This window comes from Prionailurus viverrinus, chromosome D1, assembly GCF_022837055.1.
Source record: "Prionailurus viverrinus isolate Anna chromosome D1, UM_Priviv_1.0, whole genome shotgun sequence".
NCBI classification, from domain to species: Eukaryota; Metazoa; Chordata; class Mammalia; order Carnivora; family Felidae; genus Prionailurus; species Prionailurus viverrinus.
Window position 1 is genome coordinate 18,607,757 of NC_062570.1, and position 24,637 is coordinate 18,632,393.

Consider the following 24,637-nt stretch of genomic DNA (forward strand, 5'->3'; position numbering starts at 1 on the left):
TTAGCATTTTGCCCCATTGCCTTATCATTCTCTCTCACACGCTCTCTCTGCATTTGCAAGTAAGTTACATACATCATACCCCTTGGCCCCCCTAAATACTTCAGTGTGTATTTCCTTAGAATAATGACTGTCATTTACAGAACCACAGTATACTCACTGACCTTAGGACATTTAACACTGATATAATCATTTAATATCTATATTTCAATTTTGTCAATTGACTCATAATGTCCTTTATGGCATCCCCCTCCCTCCAATATGGATCTAGGCTAGGATACATGTTGTGTTTAGAGCTGTCACGTCTCTTTGGTTGCCCTCAATCTGGAACAGTTCCTTGACTTTCTTTTTTCTCTTCTATTGTCATTTTTAAAGACGACAACCTCCCACCTTTGAAAATAGAATGGCTCTCCGTTTGGGTCTGATGTTTCCTCATGATTAGGTTCTGCTGTGCATCCCCTCTCACACTCCAGCAGAGGTGATGTGTGTTTTTCTCACGGTATCACATCACATGTGGGGGCCGTGTCCATCCAGCCTCCTCTCAGTGGTGATGGGCACATTGATCCCCTGGTCAGGTGTCAAATGTCTCCACTCTGCAGGCACAGTGTTTTTTTCTCTTGCAACTAATGAGCAACCCATGGGAAGATACTTTAATAAGATGGTGCAAGCATCCTGCAGAGAGAGAGAGAGAGAGAGAGAGAGAGAATGAGCGTGAGAGATTGATAAAGCAAATGGGGCAAAATGCTAACTGTAGGCTGATATCAAAATCCCCTTCCTCCATTTAGTGCCCATTGATGACCTTTGCTTGTATCAATCTTTAGCATGATGATTACAAGCTGATGGTTTCCAGCTCCAGCACTCTGTCCACTTTGACCAAACAATAGATGTCAGTCTACTATAAGTAACAGTCTTCCATCTCTTCTATGTGTCTGCCTGCCATCTATTTGTATCCATCCATCCATCCATTCATTTATCTATCTCAGTCACCTTTTTTTTTAATCAAAGTATAATTAACATTCACTCTTATACGTTTCAGGTGTACAGTACGATTCAACAACTCTGTACAATTCTCAGTGCTCATCACTATAAGAATATTTCTAATTCCCTTGATCTATTTCACCCCTCCCTCCACCCATCCTTTGGCAACCACCAATTTGTTCTCTATATTCAATAGTCTGTTTCTTTTTGGTTTGTCTTTTTTTCTTTGTTCATTTGTTTTGTTTCTTTTTTTAAGTTTTTATTTATTTATTTTGAGAGAGAGAGAGAGAGAGAGAGAGCACAAATGGGGGAAAGGCAGAGAGAGGGAGAAAGAGAGAATCCCAAGAAGGCTCCACACTGTTAGCCTGGAGCTTGACGCAGGGCTCGAACTCATGAACTGTAAGATCATGACCTGAGCCAAAATCAAGAGTCAGACACTTAGCCAACTGAACTACCCAGGTGCCCGTATTTGTTTTGTTTCTTAAACTCTACAAATGAATGAGATCATATGGTATTTGCTTTTCTCTGACTGACTTATTTCACTCAGTATTACACCCTGTAGACCCATCCATGTCATTGCAAATGGTAAGATTTCATTATTTTTTATGGTTGAATAATATTCCATTGTGTGTATCTATCTATCATCTATCTATCTATGCTTATATATATACGGATATATATCGAAAGAGATGTAGATATAGATACAGATATAGATATAGATGTAGATACTGATATAGATATATACACACCACTTCTTTATCCATTCAGCTATGGATGGACACAGCAGCCTAAATCTTATCAGTATGGACACATAGATTCCTATTTTTTCAATTATTTATATTTCCTATTACACTTGTTAATGATCTTGGTGTTAAACTTATTCCAGGTTTGGGCTGTGGGAGCCCTTCGAGTTGCCTCCTATGTCCTTTTGGCACGCCTCTGTCATGTTCTTACTTTCTGCCGAGCTGGAGGAAGTTCTTTTAAATGCCTTTTTTAGAGAGAGACATGTGGACAGAAGCAGCCCAGGAGAACATGCTTTCCTCGGGTGGAGGGTCAGGGCTCATGCTTGAGACATCCCCCAGCGTGCCTCAGCCAGACCTTGCGTACGTGGGTCTGGCAAGAAGGATGGGAGTATGCACGTTTGATTAACGAAGACTTGGGTACTAAGGGGTTAATCTGGTCAGGATCTCGTAGGGTCATTAATCCTGGGGATTGGACCAGGCAACAGCTGCAAATCAGGAACACGATCTTCTTTGGACCTAGGAAGAGACAACCACTGCTTCTGTGTTCAGATATTTTTAACCAGCCTTCTTGTCGGCGGAGCCAGGCTGCCCAATTAAATAATTTCACAGAGGCATTTCAGGGGCCAGGGGAAGTTTTATTACTTCACGTCTGTATGTTCCAGACTTTCAGACAAATTCAGACAACACAATAAGTCATAAAGTGAGAGCCATTTAAATAAGTCATGTTATTTGCTATCACCATAAACCTGCAGTCAATGTTATAACATTCATAATTTAGAGACAAATGTGAAAACCCCTCCATACAGACATATTTAATCGGTGCTGAACTAGCCTTCAACTCCAAAACCGTATGGTATCGCAGTCAACGGGAGTGGAGATGGTCCTTTAGCCCAGAGGAAAAGGATTGGCTTTCAGTACATAGTGCAGAACTGTGGAGTCGGTACTTGTGGGCAGAGATTTCATTGCCGTGCAATTTATTTCTCTGTGGTGTCCCCTCTGTCCTTGGATTGTAAAACACGATTAAGGAGGGATAGCATGCATAAAAGCTAAAGAACGTTTTAAAAAGGCAAGATCCTATTCTTCCAGGTGGTGATGGGGACCTCCACAGATCTTTAGACTACACAGCCGTGTAAGGTAGATTTCTTCTGGCTCTGGATTCATCCATGCCCAGGCCAGGTCGAATTCTGACAGACTAAAATAATAAAAAGACATGGAGGGGCGCCTGGGTGGCTCAGTCGGTTAAGCCTCCGACTTTGGCTCAGGTCATGATCTCATAGCTCGTGGGTTCGAGCCCCACGTCGGGCTCTGTACTGACAGCTCAGAGCCTGGAGCCTGCTTTGGACTCTGTATCTCCCTCTCTCTCTTCCCCTCCCCTGATCACACTCTGTCTCTCTTTCAAAAATAAATAAACATCAAAAAAAAAAATTCTTAAAAAATAAAATTAAAAAATAAAAAAAAATAAAAAGACGTGGAAAGGTTGCCCAGAACTCCATGATGGTAAGCAGCACGTGCTGTTAGCATTTCGTGTGCTGTACTTTGTGACTCAGAGACTTGATCTATCAGGGAAGGCTTCCGGACAGAGGTGCGGTTTGAAACGAATCTTGACAGATGGGTAGGATTTGGCTTTGTGAGGTCCATCCAGGCAAGGGAGAGAATGTGAGCACAAAAGGAGGGGGTGACCAAGGGCAGAGGAGGTAGAAGAGGCCAGAGGGCATGAGGAGCAGAGAAATGACAGACAAAGACAGAGTCAATCTGTAGAGTAAAAACACCTACATAAAGTGTATCCTAATAGAAGGAAGTGTGAAGAGGGGAAGGGCATACTATTTAATGAGACTGTACTATAGACTTCATATATTAGGTCATTAATCCTCAGAATGACTGTACTAGGTAAGTATTGTCCTCAGAGATGGTATCCACAGGTCTCTATGGTCCCCAAAGTGCTGATTCTTTCCAGGATGCCGTCTCTGAGTCTCCAGAGTCCTTGAGTCAGGGGACTTGGCATTGGGAGATCTGGATTCGAATCTCTCTGGTACTTACGGGCTGGATTAAGTTAAGTCACTGAACTTGAGTTTGTTGTCTGTAAGATAGGGATGATGAGGCTTTGCTTACCCTCCCAGGTTGTTGAGCAAAGTCACACCAGACAGTCGACAACGGTGCCTGGCATGTAGTGACTGCTCGCTAAGGCTCAACGTCTCAGAATCTTCTACGTGGAGCGCTGAGCGCACCGGGAGCATAGGCGCACGAGGCGTTCACTGAGCCTTTGGTCACCCCAAATGAGGATGACAGTAGTCCAGAGCACACAGCACTCATCAAGCTCACTGTGCTGTGCAAGTAAGAGTGCACGTGCAGCGTGCACACACTCACATGCATCCAGTGAGCGCGCACACACTCTCCCTGACCTCTGTCCCTTTCCTGTCTCCTCCTTGGCCACCCTCAGCTCTGGAATGCCCGGAGAACAGCCATTTCGAGGAGTGCGTGACATGTACAGAGACGTGTGAGACCCTGGCGCTGGGCCCCATCTGTGTGGACACCTGCTCTGAGGCGTGTCAGTGTGACGAGGGCTATGCCCTGCGAGGCAGCCAGTGCGTCACCCGGAGCGAGTGCGGCTGCAACTTCGAGGGGCACCAGCTTGCCACCAACGAGACCTTCTGGGTGGACCTGGACTGCCAGATCTTCTGCTATTGCAACGGCTCGGACAACAGCGTCCACTGTGAGAACGTCCCATGCAGGGATGATGAGTTCTGCATGGAGGAGGGCGGCCTGTACTACTGCCAGCCCCGCACCGACGCCTCCTGCATCGTCTCGGGCTACGGCCACTACTTGACCTTCGACGGCTACCCCTTTGACTTCCAGACCAGCTGCCCACTCATCCTGTGCACCACGGGAAACAGGCCGAGCTCAGACACCTTCCCCACGTTCGTCGTCACAGCCAAGAATGAGGACCGGGACCCGTCGCTGGCCCTGTGGGTCAAGCAGGTGGACGTGACCGTGTTTGGCTACAGCATTGTGATTCACAGGGCCTACAAGCACACTGTGCTGGTGAGTAGTCACAGGCCGGACACCAGGAAAGGGGATGTGAGAATGGGGGTCCTGGGTCCGTGGGCCAGGCCGCATGGCTGAAATCAGGCTGGCCTAGAATCCGAGAAGCATAGGATGTTCGAGCAGAGAGGGGCCCTGGAGATTTTCTGTCGTTTTATCTTGCAGATGAGGGCACTGAGCCTCAGAGCGAAAAATATTCTGCCCAAGTCACAGGCACCAAGTTAGGAACAGAAATGGTATCCTTCATAATGTAGCACAGTGTACTGGAGACAGCACAGACCTCGATTTGAATCCCAGCTTGGCTAGGGCTGTGTGTCCTTGGGCAGTCACTCCATCTGCAAACACATGCCTAGCACCGGTTAGGCGTCTGTAAGTGCTACTCCTGCCCAATCTACCTCCTCCCCTTTGTTGAGATCAGGATGATATTTCCCTGCTCTGGCCTCCTTCCACCTCTTCCAGTCTCCCCGTTGCCTGCCCCCCCCCCCCACCCCCATAGGATCCGGGAATTCAGGAGTCTTGCACACGGTCGGAGCCCATCAGGGGCTCTCTTACAATCTCCCTGTTCACTTGGGTGTCCGTTCCCTCTCTCTGGCCTCCACTCCCTTGATGAGGACGGGGCAGGTGGGGGTTGAGGAGCTCCGAGTGCTCATCATCCAGCCTGAGGACACCACCCGGCAACATACCCAGCCACTCCTCCTCCCAGCTCCTGCTCTGGGCACAACTGGGAGCACTAACAAGCCACCAGCAGCGTCACTTTAGCATTTCGGAGGAGCTGATACGGAGTGTGCACCTTTTACCATCATCCTCACTGATCTGTGGCATCATTTACCTCTAAGGGGACTCCTTTCCATCTTGTATACATTCTCTTTTAAAATTCTGAGCTGTTACTGGAGAGTTCCCTAAGCAACGTTCCAGATCTCGTTCCTTCCTTAGAATCGCCCTAACCTCCTTCTCTGACGAAGAGAGGCTTCTGAGCTTCCTAATTGCCTGCCCTTTCACATTTATCTGAAAATGTGCCTTCTTAGCATCTAAGGCAGAGGTCTCACTGCGCCCATGTTTCTTCCCTTCCTTGGATATTATACCCAAACCCCCGATTGCTTTCCTCTGTGCTTCCCAGAACAGTTGGCTCCTGTATCCATGATGGCATGAATCATATTGTGATTTGGGGGGATGTTCATGTCTAACTCGCTCAGTACTAGTCGTGGGCCCTTCTCGGAGGGCAGGAGCCCTACCGAATCCATATTTATGTTAAATGAACACACAGCACCCAGTCACGGCTCCACACGTTCGTCAAGTGGATAAACGAGATGGCGTAACCCTTCTCTTCTAAGGATCCTAGGACTTTTATTTTGCTGCCGGTCACTTCTTCATCAATCTGTGAGATTAAATGGCCACGGAGGTGAGGTAGGAGTACATCAGATGCCTCGCCTTTAGCCACGTGAGGTTTCCAGCGGATGTCCGGGTAGATGAAGCCATCCGGTGGAGTAATAGCCCTCTCCTCCGTGTCGTCATCATATGTCATCAAAACAAGCCTATCAGTCATTCTGTCCACGTGGTTTGCATCCTAGTTGTCCTTTTCTCCTCATCTGATCAACTTCTACCCTTAGATTTGTACACTTTCAGGCGGTTCCTTATCTCCTTGACGTTCAACATTCTTCTACCGTTCTACCTCGTAGGGTTATTTTCTTCTTTTAAAATAGAACTTGCTCGTAGGTTGTCCCAACCAGTGTATTATGAAATTGCATTTTTCTGCCTTGTGTCACATGCTCTTCAGCATTTAGGTATATGGACTCCCGAGACTTGCATGCTGTTTTCTGACCCAGTTATTTTCACACGTACACATTGGAGCCTCATGAACACTTACTCTCTTTTTTTTTTTTTTAATTTGTGCCGCCCCTTCTCGTTCATGGTAGCTGATTCCTTGCTCTCACTGGGAGTCTCTCTCCCTTGCTTCCTGCTCTAGAACCAAGGCCCTAATGGGGCAGCTCACCTTCCAGGCCCATGTCCTGCCCTGGTCTCATGGGATATGGTCATGGCTAAAGGCAAGAGCCATGGGAACCACACAGCTCGTTTCTTCCCCCATAAAGAGATAGAGAGGGGAGGGAATATTCATTTCCTGGGGCTGCCATCACAAAGTATCACAGACTAGGTGGCTCTAAGCAACAGAAAGTTATCCTCTCACAGTTTTGGAGGCTAAGAACCCAAAATCAGCTCCTAGCTACTGGCAGTTATAGGCGATCCTTGGCCTGTGGCACCATAACTGCCCTCTCTGCCTCGTCTTTACGTGGCCTTCTGTCTCTGCACCTTCTGTTTCTCTGTGCCAAGTCTCTCTCCCCCTTTGAGGACACCACTCATTGGGTTTAGATCCCACCCTGATCTAAAGGTGTACGACCTTTAGTACGACCGCATCTTGACATGATTACATCTGCAAAGACCCTATTTCCAAATAAGGTCACATTCACAGGCACCGGGGATTAAGACTTCAGCCTATCTTTTGAAAGGGGAGGTGGGGGGGAGGGGGACACAATTCAGCCCACAACCAGGGGTAATTAGTAATGGGCATCAAGGAGGAATCGATTAAAGGGGTGGAGGGGCAGGATAGGAGGAGCCCAGCAGGGCCCGTCTTTCTAAGTCACCCAGATATCCCGAATGTCCAAGCTGTGAACTCAGAGTATGTAGTTTTCACATCTCTGACATGAAGATCAAGTTCAGGATGCTTGAAGGTTCTTTTCTTTGGGGGCCTGAGGGATAGATTTAGTATTTACTTTGAATTATTAATATGCATTACGGGATCTGCTTGTTCAATGATTTGCATTTGTTTTTCCCATGATGTTATTATTAGTCACCATCTCTCCCTGAGAAAAGAATAATGGCCATCACAATGACAGTGTGCAGTGAAGTGTTGGGCAAAACACAGCATAGAGCCCCGGGTCACTGCTGGTGCTCTCAGAGATGGAGGTGACATGGAAGTGATTCCTTGGGACACAGGGTCCCTCTATGACTCTGACCTTTCCTTGCAAAAAACGGTATCAAAGGATGCAGGGAAATCCACTAAGATAAGAGACGCTAGAAATAAATATGCTGTCTGTATCCCAGCTGGGGTTATGGGGGTGGGCAACAGAAGGTGAGCCACTCCTGGGGGCAATACAGCAGCCCACGTCTCAGCCATCCACAGCTAGAGCTCAACAGAGACGGCCTCTCCCCTGCCGTGTGCCCCCAGGCTTCAGCACAGCCAGGTTCTTCATGGTCCAGGACAAGGACCCTCACAGCCAGTGTCTTTATCTCTTACCGGCAATCCTGTGGCCACCAGTGAAGGGTGAGGTTTTGAGCATCCCCCTGGCTCAGTTTAGTTTGGTGGACTTTTATCGATGCCTATTCTGTGCCAAACTCTAGGGGTAGAGAATGAATCAAATTCTGAGTTCTGTCCCAAAAGAACTCAGAGTCTAGTAGCAAAGAAAGATGCACTAGCAGGTTATGTCGATGTAAGGTGAAGTGCTCCAAAAATGTGTTGTGTGGAGAGTCGTGAGCACACGGGTTGCCTACGCCAGCCTGGGAGGCTTCAGGGAAGGCTTTCTGGATGAGGTAACCCAGAGCTGAGCCTTGAAGGAGTATGTTAACCAGGCTGAGAATGAGATAGAAGTATTCTAGGAAAGGAAAACATCAGTGAAGATCCAAGGGGTAGCAAAGCGCGCAGTAGGAGGGGACCTCAGGACAGCCGAAGAGGCCATAGAAACAAATTGGGGCCAGTTGTGTAAAAGAAAGTTCTCTGCCAAAGATCTGGTATGTGGTCTTATTCCTGATGCTTGACTGTTTGAAACACATGTCCTGACCTCACCCCCAAGCCCTGTTCTCTTTTTCCTCTGCGTCTCCCTGCCCACCCATCAGGCTCTGCTTCCATCCCAACCTCTCCCTTCCTGTGTCTCCTCTCCGTCTGCTTCCTCTCTCCCTCCATTAGTCACCCAGAGAGAGAGAGGGGACAGTGAAGTTGGCAATGGGGGTGGCATTCATGGGGCTTCAGAGGCAGACAGAAGCCGTGCCTGCCCGGCTGAGTTGAAGGGGGTTCCTTTCTCTGGGTGCTCCTGGGCAGTGACGGAATTTGCAGGCCCTTTGGTTTGAATCTGATTACATTGCCTCCCCCAAAGTATCGCCTCCTGCTTGGCACCCTGTGGCCAAGAATACAGAACGCAAGGAAACTCAGGAGGGAAAGCAAGTGGGCACAGGTGAGCCTTTGGGAGGGCACAGCTTTGTTTACCAGTGTGGGCCTTCAAGGCACGTGGGAGTCCCATCGGCCTCCGCTTCCCTCAGTGACCTTCCACACCTGTGTTCTGTGTTTACACCGAGCCCACATCACCACCTCTGGGCCTCCTGGTTCAGACAGTTGTGTTCCCCAGGCACCACTCCCTCCTGCACTCGGCCTCTGAAATGACCTGTCGTGCCGTGCTATTCACCCCCTCTCTTCCAGGTTCAGAGAAGGAGGCATCCTCTCCCCTCCCCCTCCCCCTGTCCCTCTCTGTCTTGCCCTCTCAGGGGTCTACCTGTCTGTCATCACCTCCCCCTCCTGCGCTAGGTCCTTCTCTTCAACCCATACACATGTTCATTCTAGAGCAAACCTTGACCCTGATCGCCCCCAGCTTCTACTCAGTCTCTCTCCTCCCTCCCTCTCCAGTTTCCTGGAGAGAGCCACCTCTGCTTCCATATCTCCCATTTGCTGTTGAACTGTGCCTTCTGACTTCTGGCCTCCTCGTTCTGCTGAAGGTCTCTTATTAGGGTCACTGAATGGGAAGAGAAGACAGAATGACTCCTCTCCTGCAAAATGAATGGGTCTTTGTCAGGCGTGATCTCATGGCCTCTGCCATGTGTGACATTGTACCCAAGGCCTTCCATGATCCAGGCCCAGCACCCCCACCTCCCTGTCTTCATTTCCCACCACACCTGGTATTCATCTCATTCCTCCCTGACTGTCCTCCTGTAGGACCAGGTGTGCACATCATCGTCTTCTGCAGGCATGCCCGATTCTGTGCCCAGGCTGAGTCTGGTGCCTATGCATCTATTTATCTTTATCATTGCTTTTATTGGATGATGTTATTAGTATCTGTTTAGGTACTTATCTCTGCCACGTGCCTGTGAGCAACCAGGGGAAGGGCCCTGGGCTTTATTCCAGCATCTAGCACAGTGCCTGAAACACAGCAGTGACAAATGAATGAATGAATTCTGCCTGGACAAATATTCGTAGAAGAGGAGACAGTTGGGTTACAAGGTGAAGGGTGAACATCGCCCCACAGAGAGGGAGGACAAGAGGAAGGATGTCATTTCTGGGCTGGGTCAGGTTCCTTAGAGGCAGAGTCTGACATGGGGATTCTTAAGAAAGTGAGGTAAGCACCAGGGGAAGAGAGCTCAGCAAGGACGTGGTCTGAGGTGGAGACCAGCTTCACCCCGTGCCGCCAGGAGCTCTGGCACATGACCTGCATACAGGGCTGGCCCCCTGTGTTGGTTTGTCATTGGAGTGGGATCCTAATCTCCTGGGCTTCCATTGGCCAAGACCAGCTGTGAATTATCATTAGTCCACAGTCACAGTGGCTGAGGGGGAGGGCCCCAGGCAGGACCCAGAAAGCACCACCACGCTTGCAGCAAAGGAAATGGCATGGTGGAATGATACAACCTGGTCCACTTGGGAAGCGTTGCGTTTTGCTGGAATGGGGGAAGTGAGTGGATTGGGTCTGAGAGACATGGGAGCAGCTCCTGGAGAGCCCTCTGTGACATGTTGAGTGTATTCGACATTTTACTCAAGCCACGGAAAGGGTTTGAAGTGTTGGATTAATGGCTTTTGACGGCATTAAAAAATGGTGGAGTGTGGCAGTAATGAGTGAATGGAGGAAAGGGGCAATACCAGAGCAGGGGGACCAGTAAGGGGAGTATTCAGTAGTCAAGGTGAAGGTGGTGAGGGTCTGAACCAAAGCAGTAGCAATGGGAATGGGGGAGTGTCAGATAGGGGAGAGATTAAGGTCAGAATCTGGTCAGAGAGCCATCTTAGAACACTCCCAGAGGAATGGCCACCTGCGTCTCTCAAGAAGAAGACCAGCTCTCCTCTTGGCCCTGACAGTAGTCTCTATTTTTCATCACGCACCCAGCCAGCCAAGGGCTACAGGATTCAGCTCATCTGAATCCAGAAAGGGCCAGCGCAAAGGCAGTGCAGTGTATGTTAAGGGATTTCCTTTTGCGAATTAAAAATATAAGGGAGGAAACATGTGTCAAGGGCCCTCTCAGCATGAGGCATTGCGCGGGGCACCCGGCAGGTAACTAGGGGAAGATGGATATAAAGATCAATAAAGTGTGGTTCCTGCCCTCAAGTTGCTCATGATCTTGTAGGCGAGACAGGAACGTAGACAACTAACCAGAATATAAGGCCGACTGTGATGTGTGCTGCCTCAACAGCAGCATACATGTGCTTGATCTTGGCCAAAGGTGAAGAAGAATACAAATATAAATAACCTTCTGGTCGCCCAGATGAGAGAGTGATTAATTCTCGCCACAGGCTCAGACAGCCTTGCTTTATAGAACAGGCGACATCTGAGCAGGGTCTGGGAGGAGAGAGGGAGGCTGACGGGTGAAGAATGGCATCCTAGGTAGAGAGACCAGCAAAGTCAAGTCATTCTTCAGGGGGAAAAAAAAAAATCTCAAAGGGATTAATAAACTGGGGCTTCCCTAAAACAAATTCACAGCAGAGCTGGAAATAGAGACACTGGCGTTCTAGATTTTGGTGTTTTCGTCTAAACTTTAATTGAATTCTTATTACCCTCTCATTACCTTGAGAAAACAGTTTGAACTCCTGGGGGAAATAATGCTATGTAAACAGAAGGCACCGAAATAAATAGGTGTATTAGTGTACAAAGGATAGTCATTTAAGTCTGTTCAAATCCTAATAATAATAGTTGACTGACATAAACGACACTGCACGCCAAGATTGCATTCACCCGGCTCAGACCCCCCTCTGGGGCTGCCGCTCTAAAGACTGATCGTTAGGAGAGGTGGGTGTTCCCAGGGCCGACTGTATTTCTCCACTGCGACCCTCTCTCTCCTGTAGGTCAACAATGAACGCTTATACCTGCCCCTGAAGCTGGGACAAGGGAAAATAAATATCTTTTCCTTTGGCTTCCACGTGGTGGTGGAAACCGAGTTTGGCCTGAAGGTGGTATACGACTGGAAGACCTTCCTGTCCGTCACGGTCCCCCGGAGCATGCAGAACGCCACGTACGGCCTGTGCGGCCGCTATAACAGCAACCCCGACGACGATCTGGAGATGCCCATGGGTCTGCTTGCTTCCAGTGTCAACGAGTTTGGGCAGAGCTGGGTGAAGCGGGACACTTTCTGCCAGGTTGGCTGTGGGGACCGCTGCCCTTCGTGTGCCAAAGTGGAAGCGTTCTCCAAGGTGCAACAGCTCTGCAGCCTGATCCCCAACCAGAACGCCGGCTTCACCAAGTGCCACAGCAAAGTCAACCCCACCTTCTTCTATAAGAACTGCCTGTTTGACTCCTGCATCGATGGCGGCGCGGTACAGACGGCCTGCAGCTGGCTGCAGAACTACGCCAGCACCTGCCAGACGCAGGGGATCGCCGTGACCGGCTGGAGGAATTACACGTCCTGCTGTGAGTCCTTCCCTCTCCGTCTCCCCTTGTGTCTCGGTGGCATGTGGGCAGGCCAGGATCCCAGCCCCCGTAGAAATCCACTGAGCAATCTAAGGATAGGCACGTGGAACTGAGTTTGACATCTGAAACGAGATATGTAACCTCCCAGAGCCTCCATTTCCTTATCCATAAAATGGGGATAATACCACCTACTTCATGCGTGGCTCTGAGGTTGGAATAAGATCACGTACGTATCGCACAGAGCACCATGTATGGCCTTTGGGCTCAGCGAGGGCACAGTAAAATTTTAAGAAAGGACTGATGGGGGAAGAGTTAGTAGGTTAGTTAGTTTGTCCTAGAACCTCATAGGCCCCTCCCTGTGCTGGTAATTTACATGCTTTCTCTGTGCCATTCGGTTTGGCTCATATATGTCACCTATCAGTCTTTGTGTTCATGAAACAGCAGAAGGTTAAAAGCGCGAGAAAAAGAATTAGAGCCCCTTGCTCTTTCCTCAAGGGTTGGTGTGACCTTGGAGCAAGTTGCTTTTCCTCCCCGGTTCTTAGTGTCCCCCTGATAATGCTGTGATACCGCCTGCTGCCTACACCCTTTATGCTACAGAAATATCCAGAGGATCAAATTAGGTAATTGTAAGCATAACACACTTCATGCATGCCAAGTGGTGGTGGTGTTATACTAATGGCTTGCTCTGAGCCAAGCCCAGTGCTAAACACTTTATCAACATTATCTCTTTTATTCTCCTCAATAACCCAATTAGTCAGGGAGAAACAGAGACTCAGAGGAGTTAAATAACTTGCCTAAGGTCATATGGTCTGCGTGGCAAAGTCAGGATTTGACCTTCTAACACCAAAGCTCTTGCTCTCAACTCATATCCACGAGGCTGGTGTGCTATGTACCGGAATAATTTGCCCGCGTTTAGCACATCATAATAGGAAAAGATTGGGAGGAGAAACCGCTAGTGGCTTGGCCAGTCTGCCTTGGTTCATTTTCCCATCTCTATCTCATTAGCTATAGCAAATTTCTTTTAGGCCCGACCGTATGAAAAGGCTACAAATGGATACTGAACGCTCAGCTCTCTAAATAAGTGATCCAGTGGGGATCCCAGAGAATAAACCCCCTTTCCATCCTGAAAAAGGGGAGAGTTGGATGAAAACCCAGAAGCAGTGCTGTAGTGTGATGCTCACACGGCTAGTTTATATTCCCCAGGATTGGATGTTGAACTTGGGGGAAGGAAGGGAGGAAGTAGGGAGAGGGAGGGAAAAGATGCCAGTACCATTTCATCTAGGCTCAGTCCCTGAGAGGGAGATTGTGGGGAGGATGTCAGCAGGAGTGACTGTCCAGGCTAATTGGCCTCTGGTGACTTCAGTGAAATAAATGCGCCTATAAAAAAGTCAGGGTCTGGATAAGTCCCCAGAGCTGCCCTGGATTCATTGGGGTCAGCATGGGGGAGCTCGAGAGCTTGCCCTCACCTAAATCAGAAAACCAGGCTTTGGCCTCAGGGGCCTAGAAATGGTGTAGGATCAGGAAACTCCTTTGGGAAAGAGACTGCCTGCTTCCTCTTGAGACCTGCTATAGGGAGTTTCCCCTTTTCCTGTGGCCATGCCATGGTGACCGTACCACTCACTAGGGTGGCTGGGACGGGCGTCCAGGGCATAGTATTTGCCACAAAGCGTTGCTTCTGGCTGCAGTATGCAGGGAAATCATAGGCAAGAACTGTTTTTGGAGGAGGCTAATGTCAGAGACTCTCACCTTAAATTACGGGTCTCGATTTCCTCCATGGGAAGGAAAAGGAATTTAGTAAGCCCTTTCCTTATCCATGAGGAAGAAAGTACCCCCCCCCGCCCCCCACCTGCGACCCCATGTCTATCAAGCTTGAACCCATAGGGCTAAAAATGTGCAGGATGTAGGATGGGGAAATGGTTTTGAAAAGGTAGACTCTTTAGGATATAAAGACCATTTCTTCTTGTTCTTCTCCCTCTCCACCAGCAACCCTTTCCTCTCCCCTCCTCAAAGTTCTGCATAGACTTTGATTGCCTCCTTCATATATAGTAATGGGGAGCTCTATCCAAGGCACTCAGAACAGAGTCTGTCCTGCTTCACCCCTGTCCTTGGGCCCCATCCCTGCCCAGACCAGTTGCCTGCCAGCAGGGCTTAGGCTGGATACATTATGGCCAACCCTCATTAAGAGGGTTTGACTTTCCCCTACCTTGGCACTTCAGGACACGGGCAAAGATCCGAAAGACAGCTTCTGTTAAGATGGATGGTGGTAGCGACTAGGAAAAAGAAATGCTAAAATAAGAGAAAAAAATTATGCTTTAAAGGAGGTATGTGGGTGGGGATGGGGGGCAGGCACAGTTGGAGGCAGCTGAGTTTTCCATTTTGAATTTCAGAAGCAGAGAAAAGCTGCAGGAGACAGAGTCTTAACTCAGCCATTCAATCTGAGATTGGTGAACACAGAAAGCCTGTCATGAATAGGGTTGTTAGTAACCATATCTGACTTGATGTTAACCTCTGAGCAGTGAGGGCAGGATTCACGGTCCCCTGTCCCCCACCCCCAAGAATTAATCCAATTCAACCCTCGCATATTGAGATATGAGAACTCGTGTTTTCGGGAGAAAAAGGGTTAAACCGGAATTGTCTGTTAAACTTACCCCTTGTTGGTGACAAGGTAGAATGCTGTTGTTTTTCAATGATTTTGGCTATCCCTATCAATGGGATAATTTATTACTCAATTACCACATCTGTAAATGAAGTGGAAAACTTCACGCAAGTTGAACAAATAGGTTTAGAGGGGGGAGAGGGAGGTCAGTTGTCTTAATTACTAACCCCTCCTTAACATTCACTCAGCTGAGTCCATCATTCCTTCAGCCCCTTAATGGGAGACTTAAATTAGCTGTGTAGTTGGTGAGTCTACAGTAAGCAGGAGGAGAAGAAAATTATATGCATAACAGTGACTTAGCTCTGACTGGGTGCCAGGCACTATTCTAGGTGCCATATGAGTCCTCACTCATCTTCTCCTCCCAGCAACCCTGTAAAGCAGGTGCTATTAATAGTCCCATTTTCTGGAGGAGGAAAGTGAAGCTCAGAGAAACGCAGGAACTTTCCCAAGGAAAGTGGCTGCAGGCAGTGGTCTTTCCTCTGGGCAGTGCCGCCCCTCCAACCCTGGGCAGACCAGGGGCCCCAGGGACCGGAGCCCCCCCTGGTGCTGCAGCAGGTGTACAGGAGGACCTCTGTACAGGATCAGGTCTGCGGGGGCCGCTGAGAATTAAGTGTGATGATGTCTTGTGATCCGTGTGCCACCCCCTGCTTGACACCTGGTGAACGCTCAGTCAAGCTGAGTGTCATTTTCATTTTCCCTTTTATTCAGAGTCCTGGGTCCAAAGTCTGGTAATGAAGGGTTCTCTCCCACATTTTTCTGCAGATCCAATAAATTCTTGTTGAATAAATTCTCCTCCTACAACTGTCCCCACTGTTAATAGCAGAAGCTGTCACCGATGTACCAGGCACTGAACTAGGAGCTTTGTAAATTACGCCTCGTTTTATCTTAACAACTAGTCGATGAGGGAGATGCTATCTGCATTTTTACAGAGGAGGAAACAGAGGTTTAGACAGTGAAGGTAACCTGCCCAGGTGACCCTGCTAGTTAGTGCCAGAACCGGGGCTCAAACCAGTCAGTCCAATCCCCCCGCCCTTGTCCACTGTATTCTACTACATTGCTTTTACGGGGGATCCATATATCCTGCCCACCTGGGACACAAAGGCTAAATAAATCAGTGCCCTGCCCACAACAAGAGTCACGTTCACGACCACAGTAGAAATCCAGGGGCAGAGACATCATCCCCCACAGCTCTTGGTACGTCGTTTGGGTGGAGACGATCCACATGAGGAACTTTTAAAGGTTGCTTTCAAGAATCAAATGTTTTATTAACCACCTACCCTGATCTCAGCACTGTTTTGGACCTCATGGAAGACTCAGAAGGACAAAATAGTTCAGAGTCTAGTCGGGAAAATAGGATCAGCATCCTTGGAACCACAGTAGGCTATATCAGTAGTGGATCTTCTCGGATATTAAAATGTATTGTAGAGCTTCGGTAACAAAACCAAGTTAACACTGGCACATGAACAGCCAGATCAACCAGTGGGAAGATGAGAAAATCCGGAAATAGGCCCAAACTCTAAAGAGAAATTAGCATTCAGCAAAACTGGCATTTCAAATTACTGGGCGGGGGGGTGGGGGGGTGGGGGGGTGGTATTTATTCTTCAATAGACAGGAAAAGGACAAAGGACAAAATAGAAGAGGGGAAATAGCGAAAGCCTCCTTTCACTCCTCACTCCAAAATAAAATCCAGACAGAACCAAGATCAGACATAAAAACGTAAGTTATAAACGTACTCGGAGAAGACAAAGGCGTTCTCGTTGTTGCTTTTGTTAGTCTTGCAGTAGAGAGGGCCTTCCTCAGCAAAACACTCAAAGCCGTAAGAAAACCCTGGTAGATTTGACAACTTTAACATTTTATTTATTTTTTTTTAATTTTTTTTTTCAACGTTTCTTTATTTTTGGGACAGAGAGAGACAGAGCATGAACGGGGGAGGGGCAGAGACAGAGGGAGACACAGAATCGGAAGCAGGCTCCAGGCTCCGAGCCATCAGCCCAGAGCCCGACGCGGGGCTCGAACTCACGGACCGCGAGATCGTGACCTGGCTGAAGTCGGACGCTTAACCGACTGCGCCACCCAGGCGCCCCGACAACTTTAACATTTTAAATTTCTCCATGGCAAGAGCATAATCAAATACAGGTCCAAAAAGAAAAAAAGAGAAAGAAGAAGAAGAAGCAATTTAAAACACAAACGGTAAACATTTTGGGACACATGACAGACAAAAGTCTATTTTTAATTTTTTTTTTTCAGATTTTATTTTTGATTGTGTTCATTGCCTCAGACTTTAAGGGCATTACGTACGTAGGCATAGTGACCTCAGGATATGTTACAACCTCTTGTCTCCCTCTTGGTTTTTAGTTATTTATTTCATTTTCATTTCATTTATTTATTTTTTAAAATTTACATCCAAATTAGTTAGCATATAGTGCAACAGTGATTTCAGGAGTAGATTCCTTACTGCCCTTAACCCATTTAGTCCATCCCCCCTCCCACAACCCCTCCCATAACCCTCAGTTTGTTCTCCATATTTATGAGCCTCTTCTGTTTTGTCCCCCTCCCTGTTTTTATATTATTTTTTTCCCTTCCCTTATGTTCATCTGTTTTGTCTCTTAAAGTCCTCATATGAGTGAAGTCATAGGATTTTTGTCTTTCTCCGACTAATTTCACTTCGCATAATACCCTCCAGTTCCATCCACGTAGTTGCAAATGGCAAGATTTCATTCTTTTGGATTGCCGAGTAATACTCCATTGTGTGTATATCCCACATCTTCTTTATCCATTCATCCATCGATGGACATTTGGGCTCTTTCCATACTTTGGCTATTGTCGATAGTGCTGCTATAAACATGGGGGTGCACGTGTCCCTTTGAAACAGCACACCTGTATCCCGTGAAGAAATGCCTAGCAGTGCAATTGCTGGGTCATAGGGTAGTTCAATTTTTAGTTTTTTGAGGAACTTCATACTGTTTTCCAGAGTGGCTGCACCAGCTTACATGCCCATATTTTTACTTTTTAAAAAGCTCTTACAATTTAATAAGAAAAAAAAGTTCAACAACACAAAATGTGCAGAAGACACGAAAAGGCAGTTCACAGAAGAAGGCATAGGAATGGATTATAAGCAAATGTAAAGATAATCAGCCTCATAAAGAATGCAAACTAAGTAAGGGCGTAGTCATTTTTTTCAAGTTTTTTACTGCTGTAGCATACACAGAACATAAAATTTACTATGCTAACCATTTTTAAGCACACAGTTCAATGGCATTAAGTACTCACATTGTTGTATTCACATTACTGTGAAACTACCACCACCATCCCTCTCCAGAACTCTTTTTATCTCGCAAAACTGAACCTTTATACCCATGAAACACTAACTCTCCAGTTCCCCACCCACCCCAGCCCCTGGCAACCAACTGTTCTGTTTTCTGTCACTATGAACTTGAAGACCTTGGATAGCTCCTGTAAGTGGAATCATACAGCATCTGCCTTCTTGTGGACGGCTTCTTTCCCTTAGCATAATGTCCTCAGGATTCATTCGTGTTGTGGTACACTGCAGAGTTTCCTTCCTTTTCAAGGGTGAATAATATTCCATTGCGTGCATACACCACATTTTGCTTATCCATTAATCCAAACCAGGGACTCTGGGATTACTTGCATGTTTTAGCTATTGTGAAAAATGCCGCTGTGAACGTACGTGTATAAAGAGCTCTTGGAGAATCTTCTTTCAAAATTTGTGAGCATGTGTCTAGAAGTGGCATTGCTGGGTCATATGATAATTCTATTTTTAATTTTGTGAAGAACTGCCATATTGCTTCCCACGGCAGCTGTACCATTTTACATTCCTGCCAAATTGCACGTGTTATCTTTTCGCATCTTTGCCAACAATGGGTTTTCTGGGTTTTCAAAATAGTAGTCATCCCTAATGGGTGTGAGATGGTAGGTATACCTTTCACTATAGTTTTAGTATTTATTTCCCTGGTGATTAGTGATGTTGAGCGTATATTGGCCATTCATATGTCATCCTCTTTGGAAAAATGTCTATTCAAGCCCTTCGTCCATTTTTGAATTGGGTTTTTGTTGTTGTTGTGTTGAGCTTTAAGAGTTCTCCACATATTCCTGTCAGTAATTCCATTTATACATGGGATGGAAATATGTATATATCATATTTATATATGACATTTAACCTTTGGTATTTCCAAGGATCAGAAGGCTTGGTGCTAAACAATCAGTGAGGTTGTGAGAAAATAAACCCCCTCATGTAGCCTCGGTAGCAGGGCAAATCAGCACAGGCTCTTTAGAGGGCAATTCGAATGCATCTATCAAAAACTTAAATGTACATACCCCTTGACCCAGTAATTCCGCTTCCAGGAATTTACTGTACAGATTCATTTACTCAGGAGGTCAAAGATAAATGTCCAAGGATGTTCACTGCAGCATCATCATAAACGGAAAATACACACCATGTAGCAGGGCAAAACCAATAATTCAAGGGTAATGGAAGGAAAGTCGCCATGAAAAAGCAATGAGCAGGAAAATATGGATACCATGCTCCCATTCGTGTGAAGACAGTGGAGGTGGAATACACGCATGCACGTGCGTGCACACACCCACACGCACACACGTGTGTTTGTACATGCTTAGAAGATTTCTGGAAGATTCAGCTACAATTTGTTACCAGAGGTTGCTTTTCTGTTGCATTTTTACATGCATGGCTTGCATTGTCTACCACATGTAGGTACTATCTTTTAAATTTAATGTTTTTATTTAAAAAAAATTTTTTAATATTTATTTTTGAGAGAGACAGAGCATGAGCGGGGGAGGGGCAGAGAGAGAGAAGGAGACACAGAATCTGAAGCAGGCTGCAGGCTCCGAGGCATCAGCACAGAGCCTGACGCGGGGCTTGAACCCACGAGCTGGAAGATCAAGACCTGAGCCGAAGTCGGACACTTAACCAACTGAGCCACCCAGGCGCCCCTAAATTTAATGTTTTTAAAACCACAGTAGATAGTGGTTTTGGACACATGAAGTATACATCTGTTAAAATCCATTGAACAGTGCACCAAAAAGTCTATTTTTACCATTTGATAATTTAAAATTTTTTTTTTTAATTTTATTTTTGAGAGAGAGGGAGAGAGAAGGGCAGAGAGAGAAAGAAAGAATCTTAAGCAGACTCCATGCTCAGCATGGAGCCCAGCGCGGGCCTCAATCCCACAATCCTGGGATCATGACGTGGGCCAAAATCAAGAGTCGGATGCTCAACCGACTGAGCCACCCAGGTGCCCCTTTACCGTTAGACAATTTAAAAAACAAAATGTGCCCTAAAGATATACTGTATATGGTATAGAGAAGAAGTTCTGACATAATAGTCCTTGTGCTTTTCATATGCATTGATTAAAATAATAGCCTCTACAAAACTTTTAAGCGAACCTATCTTGATTGATTGGCTAACATCGAACACGAACGTGCTCAGCACTGTTCCAGGCACACAGACCCACATAATTCCTCCCACCCAGCCATGAAGTAGGTGCTCTAAGTACCTCCATTTTACAGGTAAGGAGCTGGGGCCCAGAGAGGCTATGTGACTGGCTCCGGTCTCCTACGGCTGGCTCCAGAGTCCCACTGGTCACCAGGACCTGACTGTCTTCCATAAGAGCAGCCACATGCATTTGAAAACTGTAGAACATAGTTCACACACCCACGCATGTGCACACACTTGCCTCCTCAGAAATCTGGGGGGGGCCCGGGGAGGCTTAGAAAAGATTCTGTGGAAGTTCTGGGGTGAAGGTGGGTTGCTATTGGCTTTACCAGTAAGAGGGGGCTCCACGGAGGGCTGGAAGAGTGGGGGGTTTGGGTAGGCCGAGAGGATGAGGAGGGCATGAATACGGGAGCCCAACATGAGCGAGGTCTAAAAGCAGGCATGAGTGCCAGGTGCCCCGGGAGGCCAGCAGGGGTGCCTGACTGAAGTCGAGGTGCACGATGGGAGGCGGGGTTAAGGTGGCAGGGTTACAGCGGCCCTCAAGAAGCCAGGCCGAGCAGGGGACAAAGATGTGAGGAAACCCCAGTAACCTCATCTGCCCTGCGGTCCATGACGGAAGGAAGCCGCGAGGAGTCAGAGGGAGGCTTTCCAGAAGCAGAGGGGGTTCACGGCGAGGAAAGGGTGGCAGGGCTCCCTCCGGGCCAGGCCTCCGCCTCCCTGAGGGCCTAACCGGCGGCCGGAAGGAAACTCTGAGTGCCGTCCCCGTGGGCGTGCGAGGCCTGACGCGCGTCTTCCGTTCCAGCCGTCACCTGCCCCCCCAACAGCCATTACGAGAGCTGCGTGAGCGTCTGCCAGCCGCGCTGCGCCGCCATCCGCCTCAAGAGCGACTGCAACCACTACTGCGTGGAGGGCTGCCAGTGCGACGCCGGCTACGTCCTCAACGGCAAGAGCTGCATCCTGCCCCACAGCTGCGGCTGCTACGCGGACGGCAAGTACTACGAGGTAGGCGGCCCCGCCCTGCGCGGGCCTGGGCCTCCGGGCCCTGCTGTCGGACTGCCCTCCGAAGCCCGGTTGCCCAGCGTCCCCACTTCATTATGAGGAGGGGGAGGCGGGGCAGGGCAGAGAGGTCAAGGAGGGGTCAGGCGAGGCTCTTGGTCGCCGAGAACCATCTGGGCCTCACCCCCCTTCCGGCCTCCGGCCTTGGCATCGGCAAGGCCTCCCGCGCCGCTCACCCACGCCCTTCGCTAGCCTGGGCGTCTCTCCCCCCACCTTGCCTGTCGTTAGGCTCTTCTGATTGCCTCTCCTGTAAATCTCGGTTTGAGAGCTTCTGACGCGGCTACGGTTTGGAAATATGGTGGCTATGAATCTGACATTTGTAGCTGTCTTGGCTAAGGACATTTTTAACTGGAAAATATGGCGCTCGAGGCCAAGAGGAACGGCCTTCCTTCTCCGGGCTCTTGAAGCTCCATGAAAGCGCCTGAAGGCTACCATCTCCTCGTGTGCCATTCGTCACTCGGTGCCATCTCCAGAGAGTTCTGTCTGGACTGCTTAATGCTCTGCCCCCCCACGTGCTGCCCTCTGCGCCCCTCTCCGTGGGGGCTTCCGCATAGAGCCGATGAACATGCCCTTTGTAGAGGCCGCTCAGTAAAACATTATACGATAGATCACAGAATCGCTTTCTTTTTGTGCTTTCCAATCCTTCTTTATGTGCCACGATACAAAGCTAGAAAAGGCCCTTCCTGGGGAAAGTATTTGGTCTGTGGTTCCGCCTCAAGCCCAGTCTCTTTAAACGACGTGAACATCTTGTATTGGTGAGTTGACAGGGAACAAGTTCAAGTATCGAGTATCTGCTATTTGGAGATCATTGTTATGGAGGTGCTGCTGGGGATGAGAAAGCATGTTCCCTGCCTTACGGATCTTACAAGTCTTTTAAGGAGAGAAAAACATGCACTTAAAAAAAAAAAAAAGAGGCGCTTGGGTGGCTCAGTCATTTAAGCATCTGACTTGATTTCAGGTCAGGTCATGAAGGGTCGTGGGATCAAGCCCTTCGTCAGGCTCCACACTGAGCGTGGAACCTGCTTAAGATTCTCTCTCCCCCCCTCTGCTGCTCTCCCCCACATGCTCTGTCTCTCTCTCTTTCTAAGAATAAAATACATTTTTTTAGGGGCACCTGGGTGTCTCAGTCGGTTAAGCATCTGACTTCAGCTCAGGTCACGATCTCATAATCCATGAGTCGGAGCCCGCTTCGGATTCTGTGTCTCCCTCTCTCTCTGACCCTCCCCCGCTCACGCTCTGTCTCTCAAAAATGAATAAACATTAAAAAAATAATTAAAAAAGAAAAAGAACACGAGAACAGTTACAGAATAACTATCAACAAGTGAAAAATAATACCCTACAGAACTAATCAATTTTAAATGAAAAAGAATCACAGCATTAGAAAAAAATCTAATTGAAATGTCTGGACTGGAAATAAATTAGGCAAAAAACAAAGAAAGTCTCCCTTTTTGTAAAAATGCATTGGCTTGTTCGAGAACAACCAAACTGATTTTATTTTGAGGGTCAATAAAAGAGAATGAATGCAGAAGTTACTTCAGTTGCGCGTTGGGTGGGAGGTCTGCTTCACTGTTCTAGTCGGAAGACAGAAGTGGAGTAGAGGATTAGAACGAATCCAAGAAGACTTCTCGGGGGAGGTGGGTTTAGAAACACCAATTATTTGAGAGGAAAAGGCAGAACACATGAGACAAAAGTAACAGAATATTCATTTTCCTGACAGTCTCAGAGGAGAGATAACCAGGCTCAAAGGTGAAAAAGCACCCTTACAGTCTCTGCTCCCGGATCCAGAGACTTAGTGAAATGTTTCCATCCACCAGGGGCATCAGGTGCTCCTCAGCAGGGATCCCGAGGGTCTGTGGCACTATGGAACGGGACCTGGGTTTGAGCCTCGCTGAGCCACCCCTGAGAAAATGCATCATTTCCCTGCGCATCAGGAGCCCTATCTATGAAACGTGGCTAATGACACCAGCTCACTAGCTTGTTGTATAAACCATCTACACCACACGCCTCGCCTAGTGTTTGGCACCTAGTAGTTCAGTAATTGGTAGCTGCTATTGTTTTTGTTGTTTTTATTCCCTCGAGTAGCATTTTGTAAATAAAAAAATCCAGGCGTGTTAATGAAATGATGCATATAAAAGCCCTTGGAACTCTCAGGAAAGGCAGGTACGGCTCTCAGCAGCTATTAGTACCATAAACATTATTATCTGATTTTCATCAGACGGTCAGTGGGTTTTGACAACTGCTTATATCTGGGAAGCAGCAAACTCACCGAACAAATAACCCACATCTACTTGCCACAATTCAGACAAGCTCAGGGGCTTGTTTATACAACAAATTTCTTTGGAAATAAAGGGATAACACATCTAGCCATTAGCATGTAGAGTAATCACCCAGCTGTCATTGCCAGGTCTAATTAAGGTAAAGAAAGCCGCTCGGGGCCCAGTGACTTCACTGTGAAGCTAGTTTCGTGATCAAGTTCTCCTGTGGGATGAGTTATTTACCCTTTATCATATCCACAGATGCCAGGTTATTTTTCTCTTTCCACCCATGTAATGTCTGACTTCTTATCAGAGAGAGGCCAGACCATCCACTCAATTATTCTGCAAATCTGATAAGAGGAATGAAGCCAATTTGCAAGGCTGCTGGCACCCAGAATATTTTACAGGTCTGGGAGGAGGAAGGAGTTGGTTCCGGGAACGACTTCACTTTGAGAATGAAAGGACCAGCAATGGCATCTTGAAGTGCACTGCACTGAGGAAGCTTGTCCTGCAAGATCTTGTTCTCCGTTTGCCTTTGAATCTGAGTCATATCTGCACGGGACAGCCGGGATTTTGATAAGTCTGTAGATAAAGCGGAAAGCGGTGACCAGACGGGAGCAGAGGCCTTCTTGTGCCATTAAAACAGCGTTTCCAGATAGCACTGTTCTGTTCTGGTAAATTGAATCAGTGCTTCCATCTGGATGACACAGTCTGCTTGTTGAGACTACGCCCCACCTGGACAATCATGACCAAATTACCAACCGAACTCCTTGGAGTTCTCAATCTAGAACAAGTGCATG

The 24,637-nt window shown here is 47.7% G+C and overlaps 1 protein-coding gene across 1 annotated transcript in view; it reads left to right on the top strand.

Moving 5' to 3' along the window:
- Positions 1-24,637, top strand: part of TECTA (tectorin alpha) — a 70,631-nt gene that overhangs the window by 26,846 nt on the left and 19,148 nt on the right. The window contains exons 10-12 of the mRNA XM_047877982.1: positions 4,156-4,757; positions 11,839-12,400; positions 21,329-21,528. Coding sequence (XP_047733938.1) covers positions 4,156-4,757; positions 11,839-12,400; positions 21,329-21,528 — 1,364 coding nt within the window. The remainder of the gene's footprint in view (positions 1-4,155; positions 4,758-11,838; positions 12,401-21,328; positions 21,529-24,637) is intronic.